The 24,454-nt window shown below is 46.2% G+C and overlaps 1 protein-coding gene across 8 annotated transcripts in view; it reads right to left on the reverse strand.

Annotated features, from left to right (window-relative positions):
- The window catches only part of Agap1 (ArfGAP with GTPase domain, ankyrin repeat and PH domain 1), a 448,779-nt gene that overhangs the window by 204,324 nt on the left and 220,001 nt on the right, over positions 1-24,454 (reverse strand). For all 8 annotated transcript variants that reach the window (XM_075951804.1, XM_075951805.1, XM_075951802.1 and 5 more), the window contains exon 9: positions 20,235-20,327. In XM_075951804.1, the coding sequence (XP_075807919.1) occupies positions 20,235-20,327 (93 nt within the window). The remainder of the gene's footprint in view (positions 1-20,234; positions 20,328-24,454) is intronic.

Genomic DNA, 24,454 nt, shown 5'->3' on the forward strand with positions numbered 1-24,454 from the left:
TCTCTCTCTCTCTCTCTCTCTCTCTCTCTCTCTCTCTCTCTCTCTCTCTCTCTGCTTCCTGACTGTGAATGCAATATGACAGCCTCAAGCTCTTGGTGCCATGCCTTCCCTGTCAAAGTAGATTGTACCCTCAAACTGTAAGCCAGAACAGACCCCAGCTTTCTTAAGTTCTTTTCATCTGAGATTCCGTCACCGCAGTGAGATAAGTAACACAGTACCCTCGGCTCCATGTGGGCACTGCTTAGAGGAGAACACGCCGGAGGGCCTGCTGTCCACCTGGGGGCTGCTATGTGATTGGGGGCGGCAGGAGAAGTGTGTGCAGCCGACGTGGGGGAGCACAAGGTTACGCTGAGTCGTCCTAATCTAGTTCCTCAAAGTCACACTGTCTACTGCAGTTTATGAATCGGATGTCCTCATGCGGCTACAACAGGGAGGAGTCTGGAGTCCCCCCCACCCCCGCCCCCGCAGAGGCCCTTCGGCTTGCTCAGAGTTGAGAGGGGCTGCGTTGTCCCTGCGACCCAGAGTTGTGTCCTCAGCACTGGCACGAGCTTGTCCTCACACAGGCTCCCAGGAGGTGAGCGGCTTCCTGCCACACTGGCCTTCTCTCCAGCTGCCTGTTTCATTTCAGAGCCTCTCCTCCTTGGGTGACCTTTTATTTAAATGGCATTTTCCTATCCTCTCATGGGGACCTCCTTCATAATAGTCTGCTAGATGAATAATCGACAAAAATGGATGTGAACTCCAGCATAAGGTGCCCCAAATATGACATTCCAGATAAAATGTTTTCTCAAGGCAGGCTTGAATGTGTGAATTAAGAGTTATAATTATGAGTCAGGCTGCAGAGAATGGGGGAACTCTGCCCTCCTGACACACCATGACTTGGTATACTCGGCAAGGGTAGGCAGCTCTGCTATTTTACACACAGCCTGGGAAGGCAGGCAGTTACTATGCAAGCTGGGGGATGCTGGTAGAGAAGAGAAGGGAGGTATGAGGATACCCAGGGTGATAATCTACTCCATATTTTGTCCTTAGGAACTAAACTCCTAAACCATATACCAGATAAGACAGAACAGCTTGTACCTGTGCGTGTGAATGACCCAGGACCGACCTTTCTCCCACAGTGCTCTAAGATGGGAGCTCAATCAACTGCAGCAATTCCAACTAGCCCTGCTGAAGTCACTGCTAGGGTGGATTTCGCCCTCATGCTCCACACCACGCTCTACCAGACAGCTTCAGCTGGAAGGAGAACTGATGCATACACATGGAGCCAGAGTTAACAACTGCAGGACTGTCAAACCATAACGCGCGGACCACAGCCAGGTTGGACAATCACCAGAGTGGCTGTGAGTAGCACTTACACTCACGAAGCAGGGCAGATGAGTGAGGACAGGGTACATGGTACTAGAAGTGCCAACTAGAAGGACAGAAATGGACGAGGGATGTAACTATGGGTGGTTCCGCTTGGAAAGTACATTTGGATATACAACACTGATCACATATTATTTCAGCAACCAAGTCTTCATGCCTGTGTAGAAGCCAGAGGAAGGGGGAACAGCCTGGGTAGCAGCAGGGAGTGTTCTGAGGAGGACCTAGGTTTGAGGGAGAATGGACAGACCGACCCCCAGTGCTGACACACTGGTCACCCCTGCATCCAGAAGCCTGCTTGCCAACCGCACCCTGCCAGCAACTATGCCCAAACCACCTACTATGAGGATGTCTAGTCATTCCTGCGATCCACCTTGCCCGTCAACTGCTACAGGTCTCACCTCTTAGTCATGCAATCCCAAAGCCAAGTCAGTGATCCTGGTTGGAATTATGGTATTGGAGGGGGTATTACTGCCATGAAGTGGGTATCATCTGCCCTATGCCCAAGATGGAGGAGGACAGAGACGTTCTCCTAGCATTTCTTCTCTCTCCACCACCCACAGTATTTTTGCTGATGCCCCACCTGCTTTCCTGGTCACAGGCTGTGCCCCTCCCCCAGGCTCAGTAGAGCCTGGTGTGCACATGGTCAGGTGACTCCAGCTAGCATAAGCAGAAGTCACTAAATTCTGTTCCCTGGTGATTACAGAGATTAGCACTGACCCAGGACAGGGAGCATGGCTACACATGAGAACATTGCATGTTCCTGAGTGTTTATAAACTGCAATGACCTTTGAACATCTGTGATGTGTAACTTGTAACATGTGTTATAACTTATAACAAATTGCATCCTGAGGTCCTGGCCAATTAGATCATCAAGAGTTGAGGAAGCATTCACTCATAAGGCTGTAAAACAACATAAAAATGGCTGACTTGGGTTCCCCTACTGTCAGGAATATGGTAATAAAACATTACAGGCCAAACCGAACAAGCCTGAGATCAGAATGAAACCACACATCAACCCAGGGAAGAACACGAATGAGGAGAATGATCTCAGCAGCCACAGACTGGAGAAGGTGTTTGTAGATGACACATTCCATAGGGGCACATCACCCAGGGCATACCATGGACAGAGTCAGCAACTGGAACAGAGCCGCCACAGCAGAGAACAGAAAGGTGGGGAAGCAGGCCACGGCATCTGATGCCCTAGAGACCTGCGAACTTCAGGAGACCTGGCTGTGCAACAACTGCCAGGATCTGAAACTGACAAGGGCAAGTGCTGAGGAGTTTGGGACAACAGAAAGTCTGCACTTAAGTGGTGAAAATGTAGGACAGTGCAGCCACTTTGGAAGACAGTTTGACAGTTTCTTACAAAACTAAAAGTTCTTCTCATATAACCTGGCAGTTGTGTTCCTTGGGATTTGCACAAATGTGCTGAGAACATGTCCAGCAAAACCCTCAGACACAAACGCTGGCAACAGTCTTCATCATCGCTGTCCAAACTTGGCAGAACCCAAGAGGCCCTTCCAAGAGGCACATACAAACCCTGTGGCAGATTCTGACAACAGTGCATTATGAAGTACTAAGAAGAAGAAAAAAATGAACTCTCCAATCATGGGAAAAGTCGAGAGAACCTCTAAATGTGTGTGAGTGAATGCCATGACCCTGGTTTCATTTCTGAAGCTGTGATAAAATGCTCTGAGAAAAAAGCAACTCAGGAGAGAATTGGTGTTTTACAGCTCACATTTCTAGGTTACAGTCCACCACTGTAGGGAAGCCAAGACAGGAACTTCAAGCAGCTAATCACATGACACCTAGTCAAGAGCAGAGAAAAGTGAATGCATTCAAGCTTGCTTGTTTATGTACGTGCCTTAAGCACGTTTTACTCTTAACAAAGTTCAGGACTGCCTGCTTAAGGAATGGTGCTGTCTACAATGGACAGAGTAGAGTCTTCCCACATCAGTTAAGATGCTCCCTCACAGATATGCCCACCGGTCAACCCAATAACTACGATCCCTCACAGACATACCCACAGGTCAACCCAATGACTATGATCCCTCATAGACATGCTCATAGATCAACCCAATGACTATGATCCCTCACAGACATGCCTACAAGTCAACCCAATGACTACGATCCCTTATAGACATGCCCACAGGTCAACCCAATGACTTTGATCCCTCATAGACATGCTCATAGATCAACCCAATAACTAGATCCCTCACAGACATGCCTACAAGTCAACCCAATGACTACGATCCCTTACAGACATGCCTACAGGCTACAATCCAATGACTATGATCTCTCATAGACATGTCCACAGATCAACCCAATGACTATGATCCCTCAGAGACATGCCTACAGGCTACAATCCAATGACTATGATCTCTCATTGACATACCCACAGGTCAACCCAATGACTATGATCCCTCAGAGACATGCCTACAGGCTACAATCCAATATCTATGATCTCTCATCGACATACACACAGGTCAACCCAATGAATATGATCCCTCACAGACATGCCTACAGGCTACAATCCAATGCCTACTATCCCTCACTGAAACTCTTCCCAGGTGACTTTAGGTTGTCTCAGCTGAAAATGAAACTTACCCAGCATCCCATCCGAAAAGGAGTCTAACTAGATCACACTATGAAAAGGGCACCATTGTGCAGACAGTAAAATGATCAGTGGTGCCCGGGAATGGGGGAAGGAGGAACAAACATAGGAAGAGTTCAGAACCTTCAAGATACACATTGTAGTTATTTGGAATAATACAGTAGTAGTAGTTTGGTATATATTGTCCAGACTATAGAATGCACAATACTGGGAGTGAGCCCTCATGTGAAGTATAGAGACTGCACAGTGGTATGTCTTATGTGACCACGATTTGTATAAAATGGATCCTCAAGTGAGGATCCTGGTAATGGAAGCCCTGTGGAAATATTCTCTGCATCTTTCCACCATAAGGCATGTCCGGTAGCTCTCACTAGGACAAATGATGACAGACCTGGGACTGGACCTTACAGGGTCTGCCCAAGGAAGCCAGAACCTTCCTTGATCACTTCTCTCAGAAAATATTCTGAGCCTACAGACCCCTAGGGGATTCCACATTGGATTCTTGAGTTCACAACAGCTTCTGTCCTTTAGGACCTATTGGGTACTATCTGTAGCTTTCTGGTTACCAGACAGCTAGCAGAATGATGTTCTGGAGGGGAAACTGAAGACAGGTATCCATCCCTAACCCCCACCACAGCACAGTTAGCAACACAGATCAACTGCTGCTTTGCTGTGGAACAGATTTGTTTAAACTATGTAAAGATGCGCTGCATTTGTTTGTGTTGCAGACTAATTGTTTAACTATGTAAACATATGCTGCATTTGCTTAACTATATAAAGATGAATTGCTGTTTCACCTTGCCTCCCTAAGGCACCTGACTGGTCTAACGGCCAATAGCTAGGCAGAGGAGGAGTAGTCAGGGTTGGTGAGCAGAGAAAAGGGAAGTCAGCAAGCTAGCCAGACACAGAGGAAGCAGGAAATCAGTATGGACAGTGTGTATATAAGGTAAACGAGCCCTGGGACAGCACATAGATTAATAGAAACGGATTCACTTAACTTAAAAATAAAAAAGCTAGCTAGAAACAAGCCTAAGGTAAGGTTGAGCATACATAATAATAAAATAATAAGTCTCTGTGTCATAACTTGGGGGCTGGTAGTCCTAGAAAGCCTGCTACACTGCTTTGCTGTTCTTGGAACTCTTATCGCCACAGCACCTGTGCCCGAGAAACGCCTGCTGCCCAGAAGCCAGAGAACAACTAGCATCCCCCACCACCAGGAATCCAAAAGTCAAGATCACTACCTACACCCACCTTCCTTAGGGAGGTTTGTAATGATTATATCAGACCTCGTTTCTTCATGAAAGTGCCATTTCAGCAGGTTGTTCAGTGATCTGAGTAAGCCTTCTAGAAAGTTTATTGCCACACAGGAACCCTGCCAGGTTGGCTTCTCTGGATCTCCAAAAGTTCCCACCAGCGGGTCCTTCCTTGGTGATAAACTTGGAAGTGGAACTCAGGGCTCAGGACATGAGACAGTATGATCCTTACCAAGTACAGCTTGGGGAACAAGTGGGAAGCTACCCATGGCCATGCCGTCTCTCTTCCTTTCTGGAACCATGACCAAGTACCCTCACACATGAAGAACTTTTTAAAAGTCATTGATAAGGTTCATTAATGAAACAAAATGTCACCTACTCAATGTGAGCCATTAAAAATTATTAGTCCAAGTATTAGGAAAAATAGTCATCCGAGTGCAGAAATACCAAGTACACACAGCCACCACCTTGGAGGTGTCCTGCCAGTTCTCCTCTTATACCAGACCCTCAGCCAAAGGCCTGAACCCCAGAATGCACACGATGGGTCTTGGTGGAGAACCAAATTCATGAAAACCCTTGAAGAAAAACATCAATCCCATGGGAAAAACTAGAAATTATCTTCAAACATGTGCTGCTTAGAGAAGGCGGAAGCCCTATTTGTAACATCTGATGTTTCCAATCGTGTTCTCCCAATCTGCAAGCCAATGTATTTCCTACCCTCTGCAATTTGGGAAGAAGGGCCATGGTGATCAGCAGCCCAGGGGTGTACATGTCCCTCGCTTCTTGCATTCCTCAGATCCAAGTGGGACTTCCTGCTGAATTCTCTATAAAATGGAGCAAGCGCCTTCTGTGTTATCTGAAAATTGAAGGCAGGCTGACCAAACATACGGGGTCAGTGGAACCAGGGAGGAAGATAAAAAAAAGGCATCTCTTTAGGGGATGCTTTCCAAATCCTGACTCTTTATAACCTGGTAAAGCAAAAGGATGAATTTAGGTACCTGCACAGCAACTTTTGGCAAGTGTGGCACAGTTGGTTCTGTGGGAAAATGGTGGTGGCGACATTTAAAACCATCTAGCGGAATGGAACAGAAGGATAGAGCAAGGTAACAAAACTAAACTCAAGATGAAGAGCGCATCTTTTCTTGATGATGGACACCAAATTAACAGCATCTCTCAATGACAGAGGCTATATACTATAGGACCTAAATAGGCCACACTAGTGAGGAATATTCTAGCAACCTGGGCTTTCTCAGCAGAGGGCTGGGGCTAAGTGAAGCTAACTCATCAAGCGACCTCTATCCCTGGGTCCAGCTAACACAGAGGGTGTTCAGATTAAGTACTCATTTTATCGTTGGGATTGACCATGGGGCGATTATGTCTACCAGATGAACAAGGGGATAACTGTGCCCTGATAAGAGACCAATTAATTCCAGCCACAGCTTTATACTGAAAAAGAAATTGTTAAATGTAAACATTGTCTGTTGCTCTTAACTGAAAATGAAGTATCACCTGGGCTGGAGATGTATGTAGATAATGACCGAGTGCTTGTCTATCAGGCGTGAGGACCTGGGTTCAATCCCCAGTAATGGGACAAATATCTACTTGAAAAAGTCGATCCTGAGAGAAGTATGCTGGGTGCATAGATGAGTGAAAGCAAAATGATATTTACATACACAGGTGCACAGGGCAGTAGACACACAGCTGGGTAGTTTAAAACCAGTGGTGTTGTAGGAAGCTGCGGGCCTCTTCCCACAGCCCGGCTCCTGGCCGCCTGGCTAGCTTATGCCCCAAAATAACGACACACAAACTGTATTCATATAAACACTGCTTGGCCCATTTCTATTAATGTGTGTAGCACCCCAAGGTGTGCTTACCGGGAAGATTCTAGCCTACATCCATCCTGGGTTGGAGCTTCATTGCGTCTGCTCCAGAGAGCAGAGCTATCGAGTCTGAGCTCACTTCCTCTTCCTCCCAGCATTCTGCTCTGTTTACTCCACCCACCTATTTTCTAACCTATCAGGGCCAAGCAGTTTCTTTATTTTTTAACCAATGACCTTCCTCCATCACAGTGGAATCCCGTTTCCCCAGCAGTCCTCCATGAGAGCGGGCAACGTGGGCAGTAGCCCACAAGATGCTAAGAATGTCCTGCGAGGGACAGAAGCGGCATCAATGTGAGTCTCAATTTCAATGCCCTTTCCTTTGAGTCTCTAGGCAGGAAGGCAAAAGGACAAGCACGGTGCAGGAAGCCGTTTCTGACCAGCCCAGTCTTCCCTGGGTGCTTCTTTTATGCACGCTCAATTTCAGTGTAGGTAAACGGGCCTCATTGTCTTTGGAAATCATTTCCAGTAGCAATTTGCACTTTCCTGCAAATGGTCTTGTTTATTCTTGCTGAATTGTAAACGGTAAGAGTTGTATGAATCAAGTCTACGGGATCTTCCCTACTGTTGATAAAAAAGGAGGGATTCCCATTAGGGAAGAGGTGTGTGTGTGGGGGTCAGTAACAGGAAGTATAAAAACATGCTCTCCCTTCTGCAGGAATCATTCTGTCCCATGAAGACACTGGCCTCCGTGGCTGGAACACAAAGACCCACAACCAGCCGGAAAAGGCAAGCTGCAGCTGAGGCAGGTGCTTTTTAGTGCTGCAAATATAAACAAGGGCAGTGTGATGAAAGGGCATTATCTAATCTAAGTGTGAAAAATATTTTTATTGCTCTGGGAATAGTCACTGTTAACTGAATGCAACAACAAAAAGGGGGGAAAAGAGCATGCGGGCCCGAGGGGATTACCAAATCAATTAACAAGTAATTCAGGAACTAATTTCTATATTGCCTCTTAGCACAAAATTGTATCTTTAATTTCTCCTGCAATAAGCATCCCTATGATGGTCCTAACACACACTGCCGCTGTAAATGAGTTTACAAGTATCTCTTTTTGATTGGCTATACAGCATTATTTCTTCACAGTTCAATGCTACTGCAGCCAAGTGCTCTGAAATATTTAATTACGCTGGTAGCTACCGGTTACCAATTTGCAAGACCCACAGTGAGTACAGTACATTTTAGAAAACTAGTAATCAGCTAATTAAAACCACAGCGAATTCCTGCTACTCCAATTACCAACAACGGCTGTTGGATACACTCAGAGGGTTTTGCTTTAGGGGAAGGAGGTCTTTAGGACTAGCGATACCCTGGAACATGGATGCCATGCAACCAAATTGCTCCTCACAAGCAAGCTCTACTCAGAGAATCTTCCCACAGCTATTCTGGGTACCTGAGCCATGCGAGGGCTTTGATCTAAGTGGTGAAGTAGATGCGGGGGCTTAGTGAGTTTGGGGAGTAAGCAAACTGGGTCTGAGTCCTGCAAGGTGAAGTTTGGCTTTCTCATGTGTTAAATCTGTTGGTTTTCTCATCTGTTAAAGGGACAAATGTCGTTTCAGGGCTGCTTGCGAGATACACATACACACCGAGTGGGTTGGGTTCCACTGTGAGAACCAGGTCTTCTCCGGGGCCATGCTTCTCATTTATTTTAGTAGGTTTAAAGAGAATGGCTGGTCACAATGCTAGCAAAATCAGGCTTGTGGCAGGCAACATTATTTACGTATGTCCTTGGATGAATACAAGAGAAAGAAACAGCTCCTGGTATACACTGTGCACAGAGCTCGGGAAAAGCTCCTTTCTCTAAGGATGGTCCTAATCTGTCCACCTAGGAGAGCTCGGGTCAGTCTATCTTTCCCAAGACTCAGTTTCCTTATATGTAAAATGAGTAACTTCTCAGGTTTACAAGCAGCTATTCTGCCATGCTAGGATACTGATTCAGAAGGCCACTTGGTTATTTGGCGGGGGGTGGGGGGGTGGGGGGTGGGGGGGTGGACGGACAGCATGTAAAGGTGGGAGAGTGGGGGATCTTTTGGTTAATGTATCATATTAGTGTTACTCAGCATTTATCAGTTTAGTTAATATGCTTCATAAATGTGTACATAAATACATTCTTATTTACTGAGAGACATTAACTAAGAAAAAATTAGTCAAACCCTAAGTAGTAGAATTCTTAATTTTAATGAGAAAAGAAAAAGAATCACCTGACAAAGCCCAGGCAGACTTGGCTAGCGGGACCATTAGAGATCTTTAACAGCTGGGCCTCGGTGGAGGGCAGCACCAGTGGGGCTCAAGTCACATCTGCAGTGTGGCAGACAGAATGAGCCAAATGAAAGGAAACCTCAGCTAAGGGCAGACCTATCCACCATGTACTCTCCCTGAAGCCTCTGGTCACCACCCTGAAAGTCTATCTGGAAGGTCCCTTCGTCATCCTGTGACTCTCCAGCTTGCCCTCCACTATGGGCAGAGCCAAGAAAATAGTAAATCACTGAAAATTAAAAAAAAACAAACAATCCACTCTAACAACCAAGCTCTGAAATACTTGAGTTGCAATACAACTTAAAGATATGATCAACACTGGAAAAAACAGCAGTCTATGTACTAACACCCTTGATATTCTTGTCTAAGAGCTAGGAGATAAGTTCTGCTAACCTACAGCACACACACACACACACACACACACACACACACACACACACAAAACATACACCTATACACACACACACATAAATATCCATATACACAAAACACACACACATAAACATATGGTACACATGGTATATTAGACTATGAGAATTTTTCAGAAGAAAATAATTTTCTGTTAAACTGATACATGACTGAATACAACTTATGAAAACAATTTTATAGGAATGGCCACAGGATCTGAGTAGCAATTCAATGTTCTAACCCATCACCAAAGGGGAAACTCAACAGTGACTGTCTATGAAGAAACCTGGCATCTCTTGCCTCCTCCAAATGGCAGCAGCTAAGGCCACAGACTGCAGTGGGTGAACCAGGTGCTTCCTCATGCACACACCAAAGAGCGGGTGCTGTGTCCTCCCCTCTAGAAACTCAGCCCACACCCAGCAGCTATTCAAGAGACATCAGACAGTCCAAGATGGCTGAGCAAGGTTCCTAACGAAGGCTCGAGGTTGAGAATGGCAATGCAGACTGAAGAACTGTCTGAAAGCAGAGGTAGCGAGGTGCACACATAGTCCAATGCTTCTCCTTGCCGGGCATCCATGCTCAGTTTTCAACAGTAGGAACGACTCTGCTGGAGACTGTTCTCACCTTTCTCCCTGTGAATTATTTTCTTGGAATATAGTTCTAGGTAAGAGATTATGGGGACAGAATTGGCCAGGTGTTTTCCTAAGGTATTTGTGCTAAACTGTCCTCCTTCAGTAACAGAGCGGCACAGTCCTAACACATTGCTTCTCCTGATGTGATTGCTTATTAGTGGCTAAACCAAAGTAAGAAATTATTAGCCAATGGTTCAAGTCTCCATTGCCTGAGACAGGGGCCGGCACCTACTCAAGATGATCTACGTCCCGTTCTTTTCTAACAAGTCATTCTTTGAGATAGTGCTTGAGCATCACTAATGTCTCACCAAGGGAAACTGGTCAAGAGAATAGAATCTCTGGCTCGGTTGGGACCAATCAAAAGCCAAAGGACCACTTTTAGGAAGGCAGGCTCACCTTAGCCATGCTAAAGAGATCAGTGGGAATAATTAGTCCTTCAGTGAGGTACTGTACTTTTCCTTCCCAGAATCGTCACCCTTAGTGCAGCGGCTTATATGGGCATGTGACCCCAAGTGACCTTTTCTGAATAACTATGAGAGACTGTAACTTCCTTCTCCTCTTTCCACCCCACCCCCGTTGTAAGCACACTAGCACACTTCCCAACACTCCGCATTTCCTTACTTTTCTCAAAGAGTCCCCTCCCTGCCATGTGGCTGTTTGCCCACTATGGCTGTCCCCAATGCTACCTCAAACAGCCTAGCTTTTTCTTTTTTTGTCCATTCTTTGGGCAGCTGCTGAGATTTACAGCTTGTTTGTCCTGGGGTGTTTTAAAAATACCCTCATGCATCACTTGAGTCCATTCCTAAATTCTTTTGTTAATGAGACTAATGACCCTAATAGGGGACCCTGACGTCCTCAGTATCATCTGGTGACCCAGATGGGACTCCCAGAACTCCGAAAACAATATCGAAGCATCTTGGCTTGTGTATTTTTATGGAGCTCCCATGATACTTACAAACTTTAAACAATTTTCTATAGAACAATGAAGTGGCTGGTGGAGAGTGAATATTTGCATAAAATTTTAGCCATGAAGCCACTAACCAATATTATTAAAATCTGTGGTTTTAACATTTAAAAACTCCTCATAAGTAAATGATGAGCACAAAGACATTTATTTAGAGACAATTTTTTTTTCAAATTAGTCCTAAGAAGTAGAAAGGGTGAAAGAAACTAGTTGTCTGAGATGACTTCTGGGCCACCGACAAAGGCTCTTATTCTTTGAAGAACAGACAGAGAATGGCCACTTGTGTAATCCAAATATAGCATCTTATATACATGAAACAGAGTTAAATATAGAGGATGGTAGGTTAAAAAATTATAGCTTCTAAAGTGTAACAATGTACAGCACAGCTTCTCCAATGTTAACCAATTCTTTCAGAGGAATATAAAATTCATGTGAGGAAGAAAAAATGTTCACACCATCAACTTACATGCTTATTGCCTACCGCTACTGCCACCACTGTCCCCTCCACTACCATCGTCACCACCACTTCTACCATCACATCTTCACTAACAGCACTATCATCACCACGACTGCCACCAACACCGCCCACACCACCATCACTACCACCTCTACCACCAACACCGCCCACACCACCATCACTACCACCTCTACCACCAACACCGCCCACACCACCATCACTACCACCTCTACCACCACTACCTGTACCACCATCACTACCACCTCTACCACCACTACCTGTACCACCATCACTACCACCTCTACCACCACTACCTGTACCACCATCACTACCACCTCTACCACCACCACCCACACCACCATCACTACCACCTCTACCACCACCCACACCACCATCACTACCACCTCTACCACCAACCACCCACACCATCACTACCACCTCTACCACCACCACCCACACCACCATCACTACCACCTCTACCACCACCACCCACACCACCATCACTACCTGTACCACCACCACCCACACCACCATCACTACCACCTCTACCACCACCGCCCACACCACCAACACTACCACCTCTACCACCACCGCCCACACCACCATCACTACCACCTCTACCACCACCGCCCACACCACCATCACTACCACCTCTACCACCACTACCAATACCACCATCACTACCACCTCTACCACCACCACCCACACCACCATCACTACCACCTCTACCACCACCGCCCACACCACCAACACTACCACCTCTACCACCACCGCCCACACCACCATCACTACCACCTCTACCACCACCGCCCACACCACCATCACTACCACCTCTACCACCACTACCAATACCACCATCACTACCACCTCTACCACCACCACCCACACCACCATCACTACCACTTCTACCACCACCACGACCATCACTACTGTCTCTACCACCACCATCACTACCACATTACCACCTCCAACAACAACACCACCCCTACAATCACCAACACAATCATTACGAAATTCAGTAATACCATTTCCACCATCATCGCTACCACTGCCACCATCACCACGCTTGCACCTACCAACTACTGTGTCCTCCTCTCCACGGAGACAGCATTCCATCATGAGTACACACAGCAAAGGGAAGCAGAAGAACCTCAATATTCAGCAAGGTGTTGAGAGAAGAACAAGGAAGATACCACATGTCATCATATGTAAAGTATAAGCTTCTGGGATCAACTTTGAGCCTCAAAGGTGAGAAACCCCAGGAGCCCCCATGTGCCTAGGGAAGAGAAACTCAAAGTATGGACCCTGGGTATTATCAGCATCACCTAGCAAACAAATGCTCAATTTAAAGACTCAACCTTGCAACCTTGATTTATATATCATCTGTCTCAGGGTAACACAATAAGACCTCATTTAGCCCACATCCAGGTCCTACACAAGACAAAGCCACTGGCACTGCCGAGGAGTGTATACTATATAGTGGCCAGTATTAAATGGAAAATGCAGTTGAGAAGATTTGTGGAAGGCTTGCTATAGGGCTGAGAGGGTTGATCCCAGCTCCTCTACTTGTTAGTGCTACAACCTTGGTAGGTCAGAGCTGCAGACTCCTCATCTGCAACTGGGCCCAGGCTGGTAGAATTTAAGCAGGGCGCTGATCTAAAGCAGTACACGGTCCTAACACGTCAGAAGCCTCTCACACGTGCAGGGAGCACTCAGCTCATCACTGCAAGCACCCCACTACAGACTGCAGTCGGGAGCACTGGGCCAATGCTAATGCTGCCCCACAGGCAGAAAGACAGAATCAGGAAGGCAGGAGAGGACTGATGCTGTGTGAGAGGCTCTAAGATGGTAAGTGTTTTGTGTTTTCATTTTCCCTCATCTACAAACAACTCTGGTATTAGGTACTTCAAAGGAAATGAAGAAACTTATAAAAATATTTCCAAGCGCTTCCATGCCCATTAAATTTCACCAAGCTTCTAATATATTTAAGTATAGCTGTCAGTGTTGGTATCAAGAGGAAGTGGTGTACTTGGCTTTCAAACTTGGCCATCAGTGACTCAGTTAAAAATAAATCCTCTTCTTGAGATAAAGGAAAGGAAAATGTACTTTTGCTATGACTAGATAAAAATGTCACTGTGGGAGGCCTTTCTTGAAAAGCCTAGGACGGATACCATTGAGGATTTCAGATGCGCCCTTCTCAGTGGAGCAGGTCCACAGGGGAATCTGCTGTCAGGGTGAGCATGCCGAGGGTGGCAGGGACATTCTACTGCAGACAGCATGCAGGAGCACTGTGGCCAGAGAGACATGGGTCAGTATCACAGGTTGAGGGGTCTGATGTGGGCCTGGTGGGGTGCGGGATAAGGCTTTCATGACAGCCGTCTACAAACACAACCCTAACATTAGGTGTGTGTAGAATCCTATACCAACATTCCCAGAACTCTTCCATGTTGCAAATAAAAAAAAAATGAGTGCACTGTAGACACCCCAACCATCTTCTGGAGTGTCCAGTCTGAGAGCCAGGTCACATACCCCAGGGGGATCATTGTTGCTGTTTCCAAACCAGAAGTTTTTTGAGACAGATCAGAGGGATCCAATTCTCCCAGAGACACAGGGATAGGAAGGAATTAAGTAGGGTTGGGCAATGCTAGATAAAATTCAAGCTGTTAAAGACTATTAGCATGGAAGATCATAATAAAATGAAAATGCTATAGTGCACCCCTTTGAATGACTTGAAAAATTAAAAGAATCTTGAGTTTAGTGCTCAACTTTTGCTAATGCTTTATGGTAAATACTCTTAAAACATTTTCTGTGAATGACTCAAATCCCCAGGGATAGACCATCTAACAGGTCACTCCTTTATCCTGGCAGCCTTGAGCATGGCGCTGCCAGGGAGGCAGCTCCATCACTGGTCAAGTGCCCTTGTTACCCTGGCTGATTGAGAAATCTCAGTCTGAGGATATCCCAACATCTATAAGGGCCCATTACAGCAACAGCCGGAGGCACACTCTAGCCACTTGCTTCACCAGCGGAGGAGCACCTCACCTGACGGCCCAGAAGGTGGCCCTAGACACACCCTCCTCCTAGGGTGGTAACCAGCACTAGTCAGTCACGTTCTTTCCTCCTCGGGAGAAGCAGCTGCCTGCACTGAAATACTATGCTCCCAAAAGAGCCCCTCCCAAACGGTTTTTCCTTGCACTGTCAGGTAACAGGGATATCAGTGCAAAGATGTGGCTGGGTGTCTGCCGTGCGCTAACAGGATAACAGCCTATGACACTATGTGATGCTTACTCGTCACTGTCAACCTGCCTAAGTTTAGGGTCACCCAGGAGACACACCTCTGGACGGGCCTGTGAGTACATTTCTAGGGAGTAATCCCACTGAAAAGAAAACCCCCACTGAATGTGGGTGACATCATCTGACGGGCAGGGATCCCAGATGTAATAAAAGAGAAAGAAAAAGAAAAAGAAGAGAACTGAGTACCAGCCTTTGTCTCTCTTTGCTTGCTGACTATGGGGACAATGTGACCAGCTGCCCGACACTCCTGAGGCCACGACTGACCACATCCTGGAGCTGTGATCACAGTCAACACTTTCTTCCCCTGGGTTCTTCTGTCACATTGATTAGAAAAGTAACTAACACCCCACAGTACTCTGACAGATCACAGCACACCGTCACTCATGCCCCCTACGCCCCCTGGGCAGAGCAGAAACTTGGAGGAGCCAGTATGATATTAGGACTAGGCTAACCACTGATCTGAGAATAAAAGGCCTCCTGGATTTGAGAGCCCCACCCCCCACTTCAGGACACTGAAGGCACAAGATAGGTTCTTTCATAATTGCAGAGATGCGTCTCCTGAGCCATAGCAGAGATGTGGGATGAAGATCCAAAGATCTGGAAACTGCTTGGAGAAATCCCAAAGATCGAATCCAGGTGAGCAGCAAGGACTCAGCACCCTCCTGCTGCAGGGTTCAGGCTTCTACATACACCTCCCTGGGGTTCTTCGGTGAAGTCTAGATTCTCTCAAAATATCAAAACTATTGACTAAATAAGAAACCCGGGGCTTCCAAAAGCAGAAGGCAGAAGCAGTGTTTTGCAGGGCTTTGCAAAACCTCCCCCAAGCAAGGACACCCCAGGAAAGCAGACCAGGCTGTGGGGACCCTGCACTGACGTGATGGGGTCTTCACCAAGACCTGATTTCAACAGCAAAGTCACTCTGGGCACGACAGGCTCATAATATGGGGCTCTGAGACTCCCTACCTGCAGCTGGCCGGCATGAACAGTGAAGAAAGATCCCCGAACAGAAGCCAGTTAAGTAGAAACAGTATCTGCATGATTGGAATCTCTGGGACGTCTGTGCAGGCTTGTTTTTGTTTGTCCCCACCAACTGAAATCCAAATTCAATTGTGAAAGTGTGACGAGCTAAAGTGACCTCACGCCTACTCGTGTGTACGCGTGTGTGAGGCATGCTCCTGCCATCCCTGACTCTCAGCATGAGCATTAGACTCTGGCTGGGAGTCCACGGGAGGGGAGGAGGCTTATGACTGTGTATCTGCACTCAAATATAGAGATTAAAAAATGCTAAAGAGAAAGAAGAAAAGAGAGTACACAGCTGCCGTCCCCCAAACAGACCTCCCATCTGCCACCCACGATTTGCATGTCACCTTCTCCGGGCTCATTTGTACTTCATTAACTGCCATTGACTTAACAAGATTTATGCAAATGACACCATAGGAGCTCCCTAACTCCCACTGCAATCAAGTGATTATGTATGTACAACTTGCCACAGCGATGAAAAATTAATACGTGACAAGCCCACTGGCCGCTGAGCTGGGCCGCTGGCTTTTATTTTTCTTGCTTTGCCTTTTTATTTCTACTCAAACAGACCTTTATCTTATTAGTAAGAAAAGAAATAGGATTCTGTAAATCCATCTACTCTGGACACCCAGATAGGACAAAAGAAGAGTTGGGTCCAGATCCTGAAGAAATAAAGTTAAAGGTTAGAAAACAATTCCTTACTCTTGGGAATCTTAAACTGAAGAAAGGGAGAAATAAGGTCACCAGTGACAGTGACTTGGCCAGCTACCTGTTACAAGTTAAACAAGGGAAAAGCAAGCTATGCAAATGGACAACCTGTACAACCGTGAGCGAGGTTGCAGGACGCGCAGACTGCCGCACTTGCAAAATTCCTGTGGAAGAGCAGAAGAGTGAACAGGCCAGAACACCAAGTGTTCAAGGACAGGATAGGAGCTCCTGAGTCACTCCTCTGCCTTGAGGCCAATGGCCCAGCAACTGGGTGGGGCTCTGACAAGTTTCAGCTTGGATTCATTGAAGACCATGGACTCTGCAGCCTGTGAGGGGACAGAGACGGCAGTTGCAACTGAACAGCAATGTTTCCCCCTGAGGACAGATGCACATTCCTGCAGCATCCCTGGAGAAAGACACTGCTATAGGTACAGCCTCAGCTGTTTCTTCTACACAGAACCAGAGACTTTTGTGGGAGCTGAGAGTTCCTATGTTTGACTTAACACCTATAGCTTGGGGCTGAAAAGGTGGCTTAGTGGTGAAGACCACTCGAGGCTTTTGCAGAGGACCCAAGTTTGGTTCCCAGCACCCACATATGATAGCTCACAACCACCTGTAACTACACTTCCAGTGGATTCAATGCCACCTATGTACATGGTGCACGTAAAACTAACATAGGCAGCAGGGCAGTAGTGGCACATGCCTTTAATCCCAGGAGGCAGAGGAAGGTGAATCTTTGTGAGTTCAAGGCCAGCCTGGTCTACAAGGGCTAGTTCTAGGACAGGCTCCAAAGCTACAGAGAAACCCTGTCTCAAAACCCACCCCTGCAAAAAAAACCAAAACAAACAAACAAACAAACAAAAAAACACAGACACACACACACACACACAGTAATCTTTAAAACTGTCAAATTTACTTTGTACGCTTCCTGTACATGTAATGGAAAGAACACAGAAGTGTTATTAAGAAACACACTGTGCACATTCTAGAATATTCTAGGCAGATAATGCCCCTTTAGGCTCCATCCTCTCAATCCTCTTGTTTTCATACAGAGGTGACCACTAGGGCGGGGGCAGTGAGGAGTATATACACTCGAATGACCCACATACTTTTAAAGTGTGAGCATACACAGCATGCAGCGTTAGGTCACTGCAACAACCCAGACCACCTACAACCTCTACCTAACTCCAGAGAAGGTGCAGGAAGGCTCTGCACGAGTACCTAGAACATCATCTCAGACGAAAAACCGCAGTCTGGCTGGAATGGATCCCTGCAGAATGCCTAGGTGTCAGAGTTTTCTTCTTCCAGGTCCACACTTTGCACATGAGGGGTGTGAGGCCTAAGCATCAATTACAGTGGGACCATGTGATGCTGGGAGCACACCCTTGTAGGAGTTAGTCCATGGTTCCTACTGTAAGCACTGAATGGGTGAAATCAGGTACGCCCCATGCCCAAAGTAATGAGGAAACCAACATTTAGACATCAAGGAGAATATCATGAATGTCCAGGAGAGAAAGGCTTCCAAGGAATGCGGAGCCCGCATTTCACACTAGACTGTCAACCTTGATCTTTACAAACTGAAAGTCCAGTTGAGAAGCTGGTCGGGTCCAGAGATGAGCAGGGGACAAATGAAGTGAGGTTCCAATTACACCAGAGCCTGGCTGGCTCACCATGAGTTTCCTGCTGAGAAAGTAAACCCCCTCTTCCCTCAACCAGGAGTTGGCAGAAATCAGGAAGACGATGTCCATCAAGAAACAATGTCCTTCGATGTCCTAGCAGCAGGTTTTCAAATGAATAACAGCTCAATAATTTTTATAACTCTACATGAAGTAACACTGCACAGAAATTATACATTAAAATGGTTTTATGTAGACTTGGATTATAATTATATACAAGCAATGTTAGTAAATAACTATGTACATGGCCTTCAAAAATAATAAGCCTCTTCCTAAGGAAAACACTGCCCATCACCAGGAAGGCTTACTTGCCTTATCTGTAAACACATGGAAGGTAAACATTTTCCTTAGAGGTGCTGCAAGCTGTCCCCCAAGTCTGTCACCCAGAATAGTAAGGATGGTACCGTACAGAGGCACAGTACCCTTGGCTAATGCTGGGAGGCCTTCCTCCCCTGGGTCAAAGGCCCACACAGCCCTCTGAACAGAGGGCATATGTGGCACACAGGCCACTCTGGTCTGCAGCCGGAGGGTAGGAATGCAGTAGTCCTGGTTTCTCAGAAATCCCGTGGCCCCTTAACTCCCACATCTTCAATCTGAAATGGTCCAGCTTCTCACAAGGGCTGCGGCCATTAGCTACAAACAGGTGAAAGCTGCACCGCTGAGGAGAATCTGCTATATCGGCATGAATACTCTTTCCCCCATCAGGACCCACATGCCCAGGCCAAGTGAAGCTGGGTGGTAGCTACAGAGAAGGCGGTGGATGCCCTAGATCAACCAACACTACGAACAGGCCATCAGTGTCATCCTGTGGAAGGCAGAGCTATTTCCCGACCACAGATTTCCTGCCTCCACCCCAACAGAACACACTCTAAATCAATTGGCCTTCTTCATCAACCAAAAAAGATGACATTTCCAGAGCCGCTGAGCAGGGTTGAACTCTTTATTCTTATTGTTTCGGAAACGAAGCAGCCGAAGACGTCACACGTGAATTCCAGTGTGTCTTGCTAGAGACGTGAAGCAATTTAGGACCCGGTTTCCGGGCTAATGAAAACCCATTTCAGGCTAGCAACATTGGCCAAAACAAATGCTTGAATTCAAGTCCTGTTGTGTAATGGGGAAGTTTAATTAAGGCCCCACATTACAGCTGTAAATGTTCCTGTGTATAATAAGGTCTAAATGAAACTGAACCTAATCAAAGTTACAATCCCTTCATTAGCAAATTACAAACAAGAGCGCACAGCTGACACGCCAGCTATGATTATTACAACTAATTGCCTCGTTGTTACAGACCAGCCTGAAACAGTGTTCAGATGTCCGTCTGCAAGAGCAAATTAGGGCCACGTCAGGCTATTCCTGTGATCACAAGGGGTTCTTCTACAGCGATCTGATTTACCCCTGTCGTCTGGCGGCCAGCGGCCCAATCAAAGCCACGCTACAAAGGCAGCCTTTGAAGCCAGTGCAGCATGGAAACACACTCCATATGCAGGCGGGCAGACCGCACTTCATTAGAGCTGTTGTCGCATTTCCCTCTTCTTATTCTAATGATCCCATTTTAATACTCACAGGAACCCCTTCTAATTGATGTCAAGTGAGTGACTTCTACATTCATCAACAGAGCACATCAAACAAACCCTGGTGCCCGAGCCAGCACCATCTCAGGCTGCACCGAGGTATGTCTCCAGCGAGCAGGGAAGGGGACAAGTGTACCTGTTTAATTGGGATGGCTCGCCCGCTCCCGATGCTGTCCGCGCGGCTCTCCAGGCCTTTCTTCTCTTTGTCTGGGTCGCTCCCTTTCCTAGACTGCAAGCAAAAGTAAAGTTAGCATTTGGGCAAGGGTAGAGGCTGCCAGACGGGTCTCGCCCCTCCAACAGGATTCAGAACTGCCACCCCCAGCCGTTCGTCTGCACTGACTCATCATTCCAAAGAGAATTTTCTAAACTTTCCCCCTGACTTTTCTACTGCGAAATTATCTTTTAATTCTTTTTTAAAGAGTTCAAAATGCAATTACTAGAAACCAATGGACCGTCCAGGAAAGCAACACCCAACGAGAAAACACATTCTAGAGCTGCAGTAAGCATAGCTGAGGAGAGGGGGGCCCTCAAAGGTTATCTGGAAGTCCAACTGCAGAAATGTATGGATTAAATTAATGTCTAGATGATTTAAAAAGTCTACTAACCACTCAGTAGTGTAACTTACTGGTATACCCCTGGCGAGTTGTTTCAAAGAGCAAGCAATGTTTCATTTTATTGCTTCTGGTCGGTTAGAAAACAGCAATTCAAAGTTAAAGCAGTCTACTGTGCAACAAAAAGATAACGGAGGCAAAAACTGAAAATCTTTTTTTTGACAAAATGTCAATATTCGAGGGCGCAATGAACAACTGTTGTTTGCCAGGTTCTTGAGCCTGTTGTCTTGGACGGCTGGCTGATGCTGTATGAACTGCCCAGTGGCTGGCAGGTGTGGGGAGGAGGGCACTGAGGAAAGCTGCAGGAGCACACCAGTCACCGTCCATGTCCCAGCTCCTGCTGGCATGAGCAAGTGTAAGCATGGTGATTGTCTGACAGATTTATTTTATTATGAGAGAAAGATCTGAGACTCGTCCTCCTTAATAACAGTGCTGACAAGTGACAACTTCACTCCATTACTTTTCAATGGGAACATTACTCACGCAATATTGAAAATGGAGAAACATTTTCCTGTGCTTTTCAAATCTGAGATGATATATGAAACAGAGAGACTCGGTGCTGTCCGGTGGTGCTGGGAGCAGCTAATGAAATTCAGATTCAAAAGGATATGGGACGAAGCAGAAGATGCTTCTAAAACAGTATCCAAAAAGGCAAGGACCCGAGAGGTAATAAAAGCAAGGGCTGACAGGACGGGTTACTGCCTGAAGACTCAGGAAAAGGTGCCTGTGATATCAACTCAGCGCAGACACTTCAAAGGTGGTGATTTTGTCACGTGGCGGTGCATGTGAGAAACCACACTCTTAGCTGATATTACATATTAATATTGCGTTTATTAAATGCCTCCTGGGTGCCCCATGCTGTGTGCCTACATCATGGACTTCAACATAAATTCCTTCTGCCTTTACTCTTCAGTTACTCATGCAAAGCAGAACTTCACACAACCACCTCTGTCCCCCAAGTCAGTTCATGGGCACATGAGGTTTCCAACTGGAAAATGATGTCCCAAAGCTCATAGCTGACAACATTTCAGAAATTCTGAATCAATGGAGAGCATTAAGGGCATTTGGGGAACTTTATCAATTCTAAATACCTAAGTTTGAAAATCCATCTTCATTATTCTCCATTAAGCAGAATAATTAACAAAACAAACATTAAAAAAAATGAACATTTTCCTGGAGGCGGCGCATCTGTCCCCAATCGCTGTTCTCTGCATAGAATTCTGGATTCCACGGAAGCAGGAAGCAGCAGCCAGAGTCGCTGCACAGCTCCAAATGTGTAAAGAAACAGGAGTCATGCTCGGCACGATCACAGCTCCGAGACAAATGGGAGAGAAACTCGGGGTACACATTGGAAAAAAGGAAATCCACCAACAAAGGTATGTTTGTGGAAAGTGCCATAAAACTAAAGGACAGAGCTCCAACAAGCTGTCGGGCAGAGGATTTGCCAGGTTTGCCATCTACAACAGGCTGACTCAAGGAGACTGCAATCCAACAACTAAACCACAGCTAGCAATGAAACCCTGAACCTCTGAATCCCGAGGGAAGACTCCTGGTTTTCCTGCCCACCCTGGAGAGTCTCCACAGTGAGCATCCTCCCCTCTGTACCAAAACTGCTCATTAGATAATCCTGGCAGCCCGTGGTACCCATGGCTACACCCAGCCTGCCGCATTCTTCAGCATCAGAGCTCATCATTCTCACTGCACACCCGTAGACTTCAAGCCAACAGAATGACTGCTGAGCCCCACAGACACCGAAGATAGACAAAAGGGAAGGATTATTTACTTTATTTCAAAAAATGTTTAACTCCCTATACATAATAAACAAAATCCCCTGGACACTGGGCAGAGAATCGTGACTGGCAATGATGCCCATCAAACAGAGCCTGCTCTCCTAGCTCCAACCAATAAGGCAGGAACAGATGGAACACACCATGCCAGGCTTTAGGGCTCCTGTTCTAGGCAAGACACCAAGGATCAATTCTTTTACACTATGGATTTCATTGTCCCTTTTTCTCCAGTGACCTTCTCCAAGTAGGTCCAAGTTCTGTACCATCTTTGCCATCTCTGGATGCCGGTGTGCTGAACTATTTAATGGAATCAGCATCACACAGCAAGCTTTGAATAACACCATATAAAGACCTAATTCTTTAAAAGCTTGAAAAGACATGAAGCAACACCACACAGAACTTAAGGAGCCTTGCAACTGTAACATCACAAACGCAGGCAGCACATCCACACCTACTCAGGTAAATGGCAAGCCCCTAGAACAGAGGCAGGGGAAAGGATAGGGAGGCCTGGACTTTCACTGAGAATGTGTATACTTCATGAAGCTAGTGGCTGCAAATCCCCTCTCTCATTAGCACAGAGAACACATGCAGGTTTTTCTTTGTAATTCTTATAAATCTCAAAATATTATTCAATAAAATATTTCAATTACATGTAAATCGGGCTACTAAATGAACTGTTCTAAAAATTCTGCATGTATTTCTAAGGCAGGTATCCAATGGGTCATCATTTCTCAAGGCAATGGCCTTAGATAAAAAATTAACAAAGCATGATACAATTTAAATTCCCCTTGGTAAGGCATACATAATTGTCACTGCAAAATAATGCATACCATGCTATAACTGGCGTGATTTAGTTTATATAATTTCATACAAAATACATAGGATTTATTTGTTTAAAGCATGTATGTTTGCAAATAAAACCATTTGCCAGCTGGAGACGTTATCCCTGTCTGGCACAGGATTACTCTGAAAGTCGTGTGAGGGCGGGATGGGAGCTACGTGCATATAGATGACCTCCAGCCTTTTTAGCATGTGCTAATAGACAAGTGGACAATGCCCACCAACTACATCTCCATTCGGCTGCAGAACAGTAACTAAGACGGCTTGCATCTGGCACAGCTGCCGACAGTCTAAACACACACCGTGACAATGTTAGTCAAAAGTCGCCCATAGCGACAGGGTTAAAGACTACAAAACTGGACATATTAAAACACAGAAGCAGGCTGTTACCCACTGAAATCTGGATTCTTAATTGCTTAGATTTTAGAACTAATTCGCTTTCTTTTCATTCCTGGTATGACACTGACATCTAGTGGAGTTAATGTTTCCAAATCCTTCAACTCAAAATGTTCAGCACCCACCTCCACCGCCATCCTGCTCAATGGCAAAGCCAAGCCTGGTAAGAACCCATGTGCTGGGCCTTTCTTGGCATTTCAGCTAGCTGATCCTCAAATGCCACAGCACAAACCCGTTGCAGTGCTAGATACTTGCAGGACCCCAAATTTCTGTTCCACAAACATCAGTTGGGCAGCTGAACTCAAGGTGTGAAAATCTTCATTCTCAAATTGTCTTCTGACATCACAGAGGAAGAGAGCAAATGCGCCGCACACACGCAGCCAGAGACCCTCTAAGAGATGTCGATTCGGGTGCGGCTTGCTGGCATCTGCAGCCACTGTGCGCTTTCAAGCTTGTATAAAACCTATTTCTCTGTGGCTCCCGGCCCATTTCCCCTTCAGTGGGGCCAGCTCTGGCCACACGCACAGCTCCTAGATACTGAGCACAGACAGGCTGAAGAGCAGCTATCAGCCAATCATTTTTCTTCTTCTTCAGGTCTTAAAATTAAGAACCCTCGTGTGAGTTGTCAATCATCCAGGCCCCAGGATCTTTTTGGAGAGAGGGGACAGGATCTCTTTACAAGTAGTTTTGTTTAAAGTGGTATTTCCTTGTTTTCATATTTC

Source organism: Microtus pennsylvanicus, chromosome 17 (assembly GCF_037038515.1).
Source record: "Microtus pennsylvanicus isolate mMicPen1 chromosome 17, mMicPen1.hap1, whole genome shotgun sequence".
Classification (NCBI taxonomy): Eukaryota; Metazoa; Chordata; class Mammalia; order Rodentia; family Cricetidae; genus Microtus; species Microtus pennsylvanicus.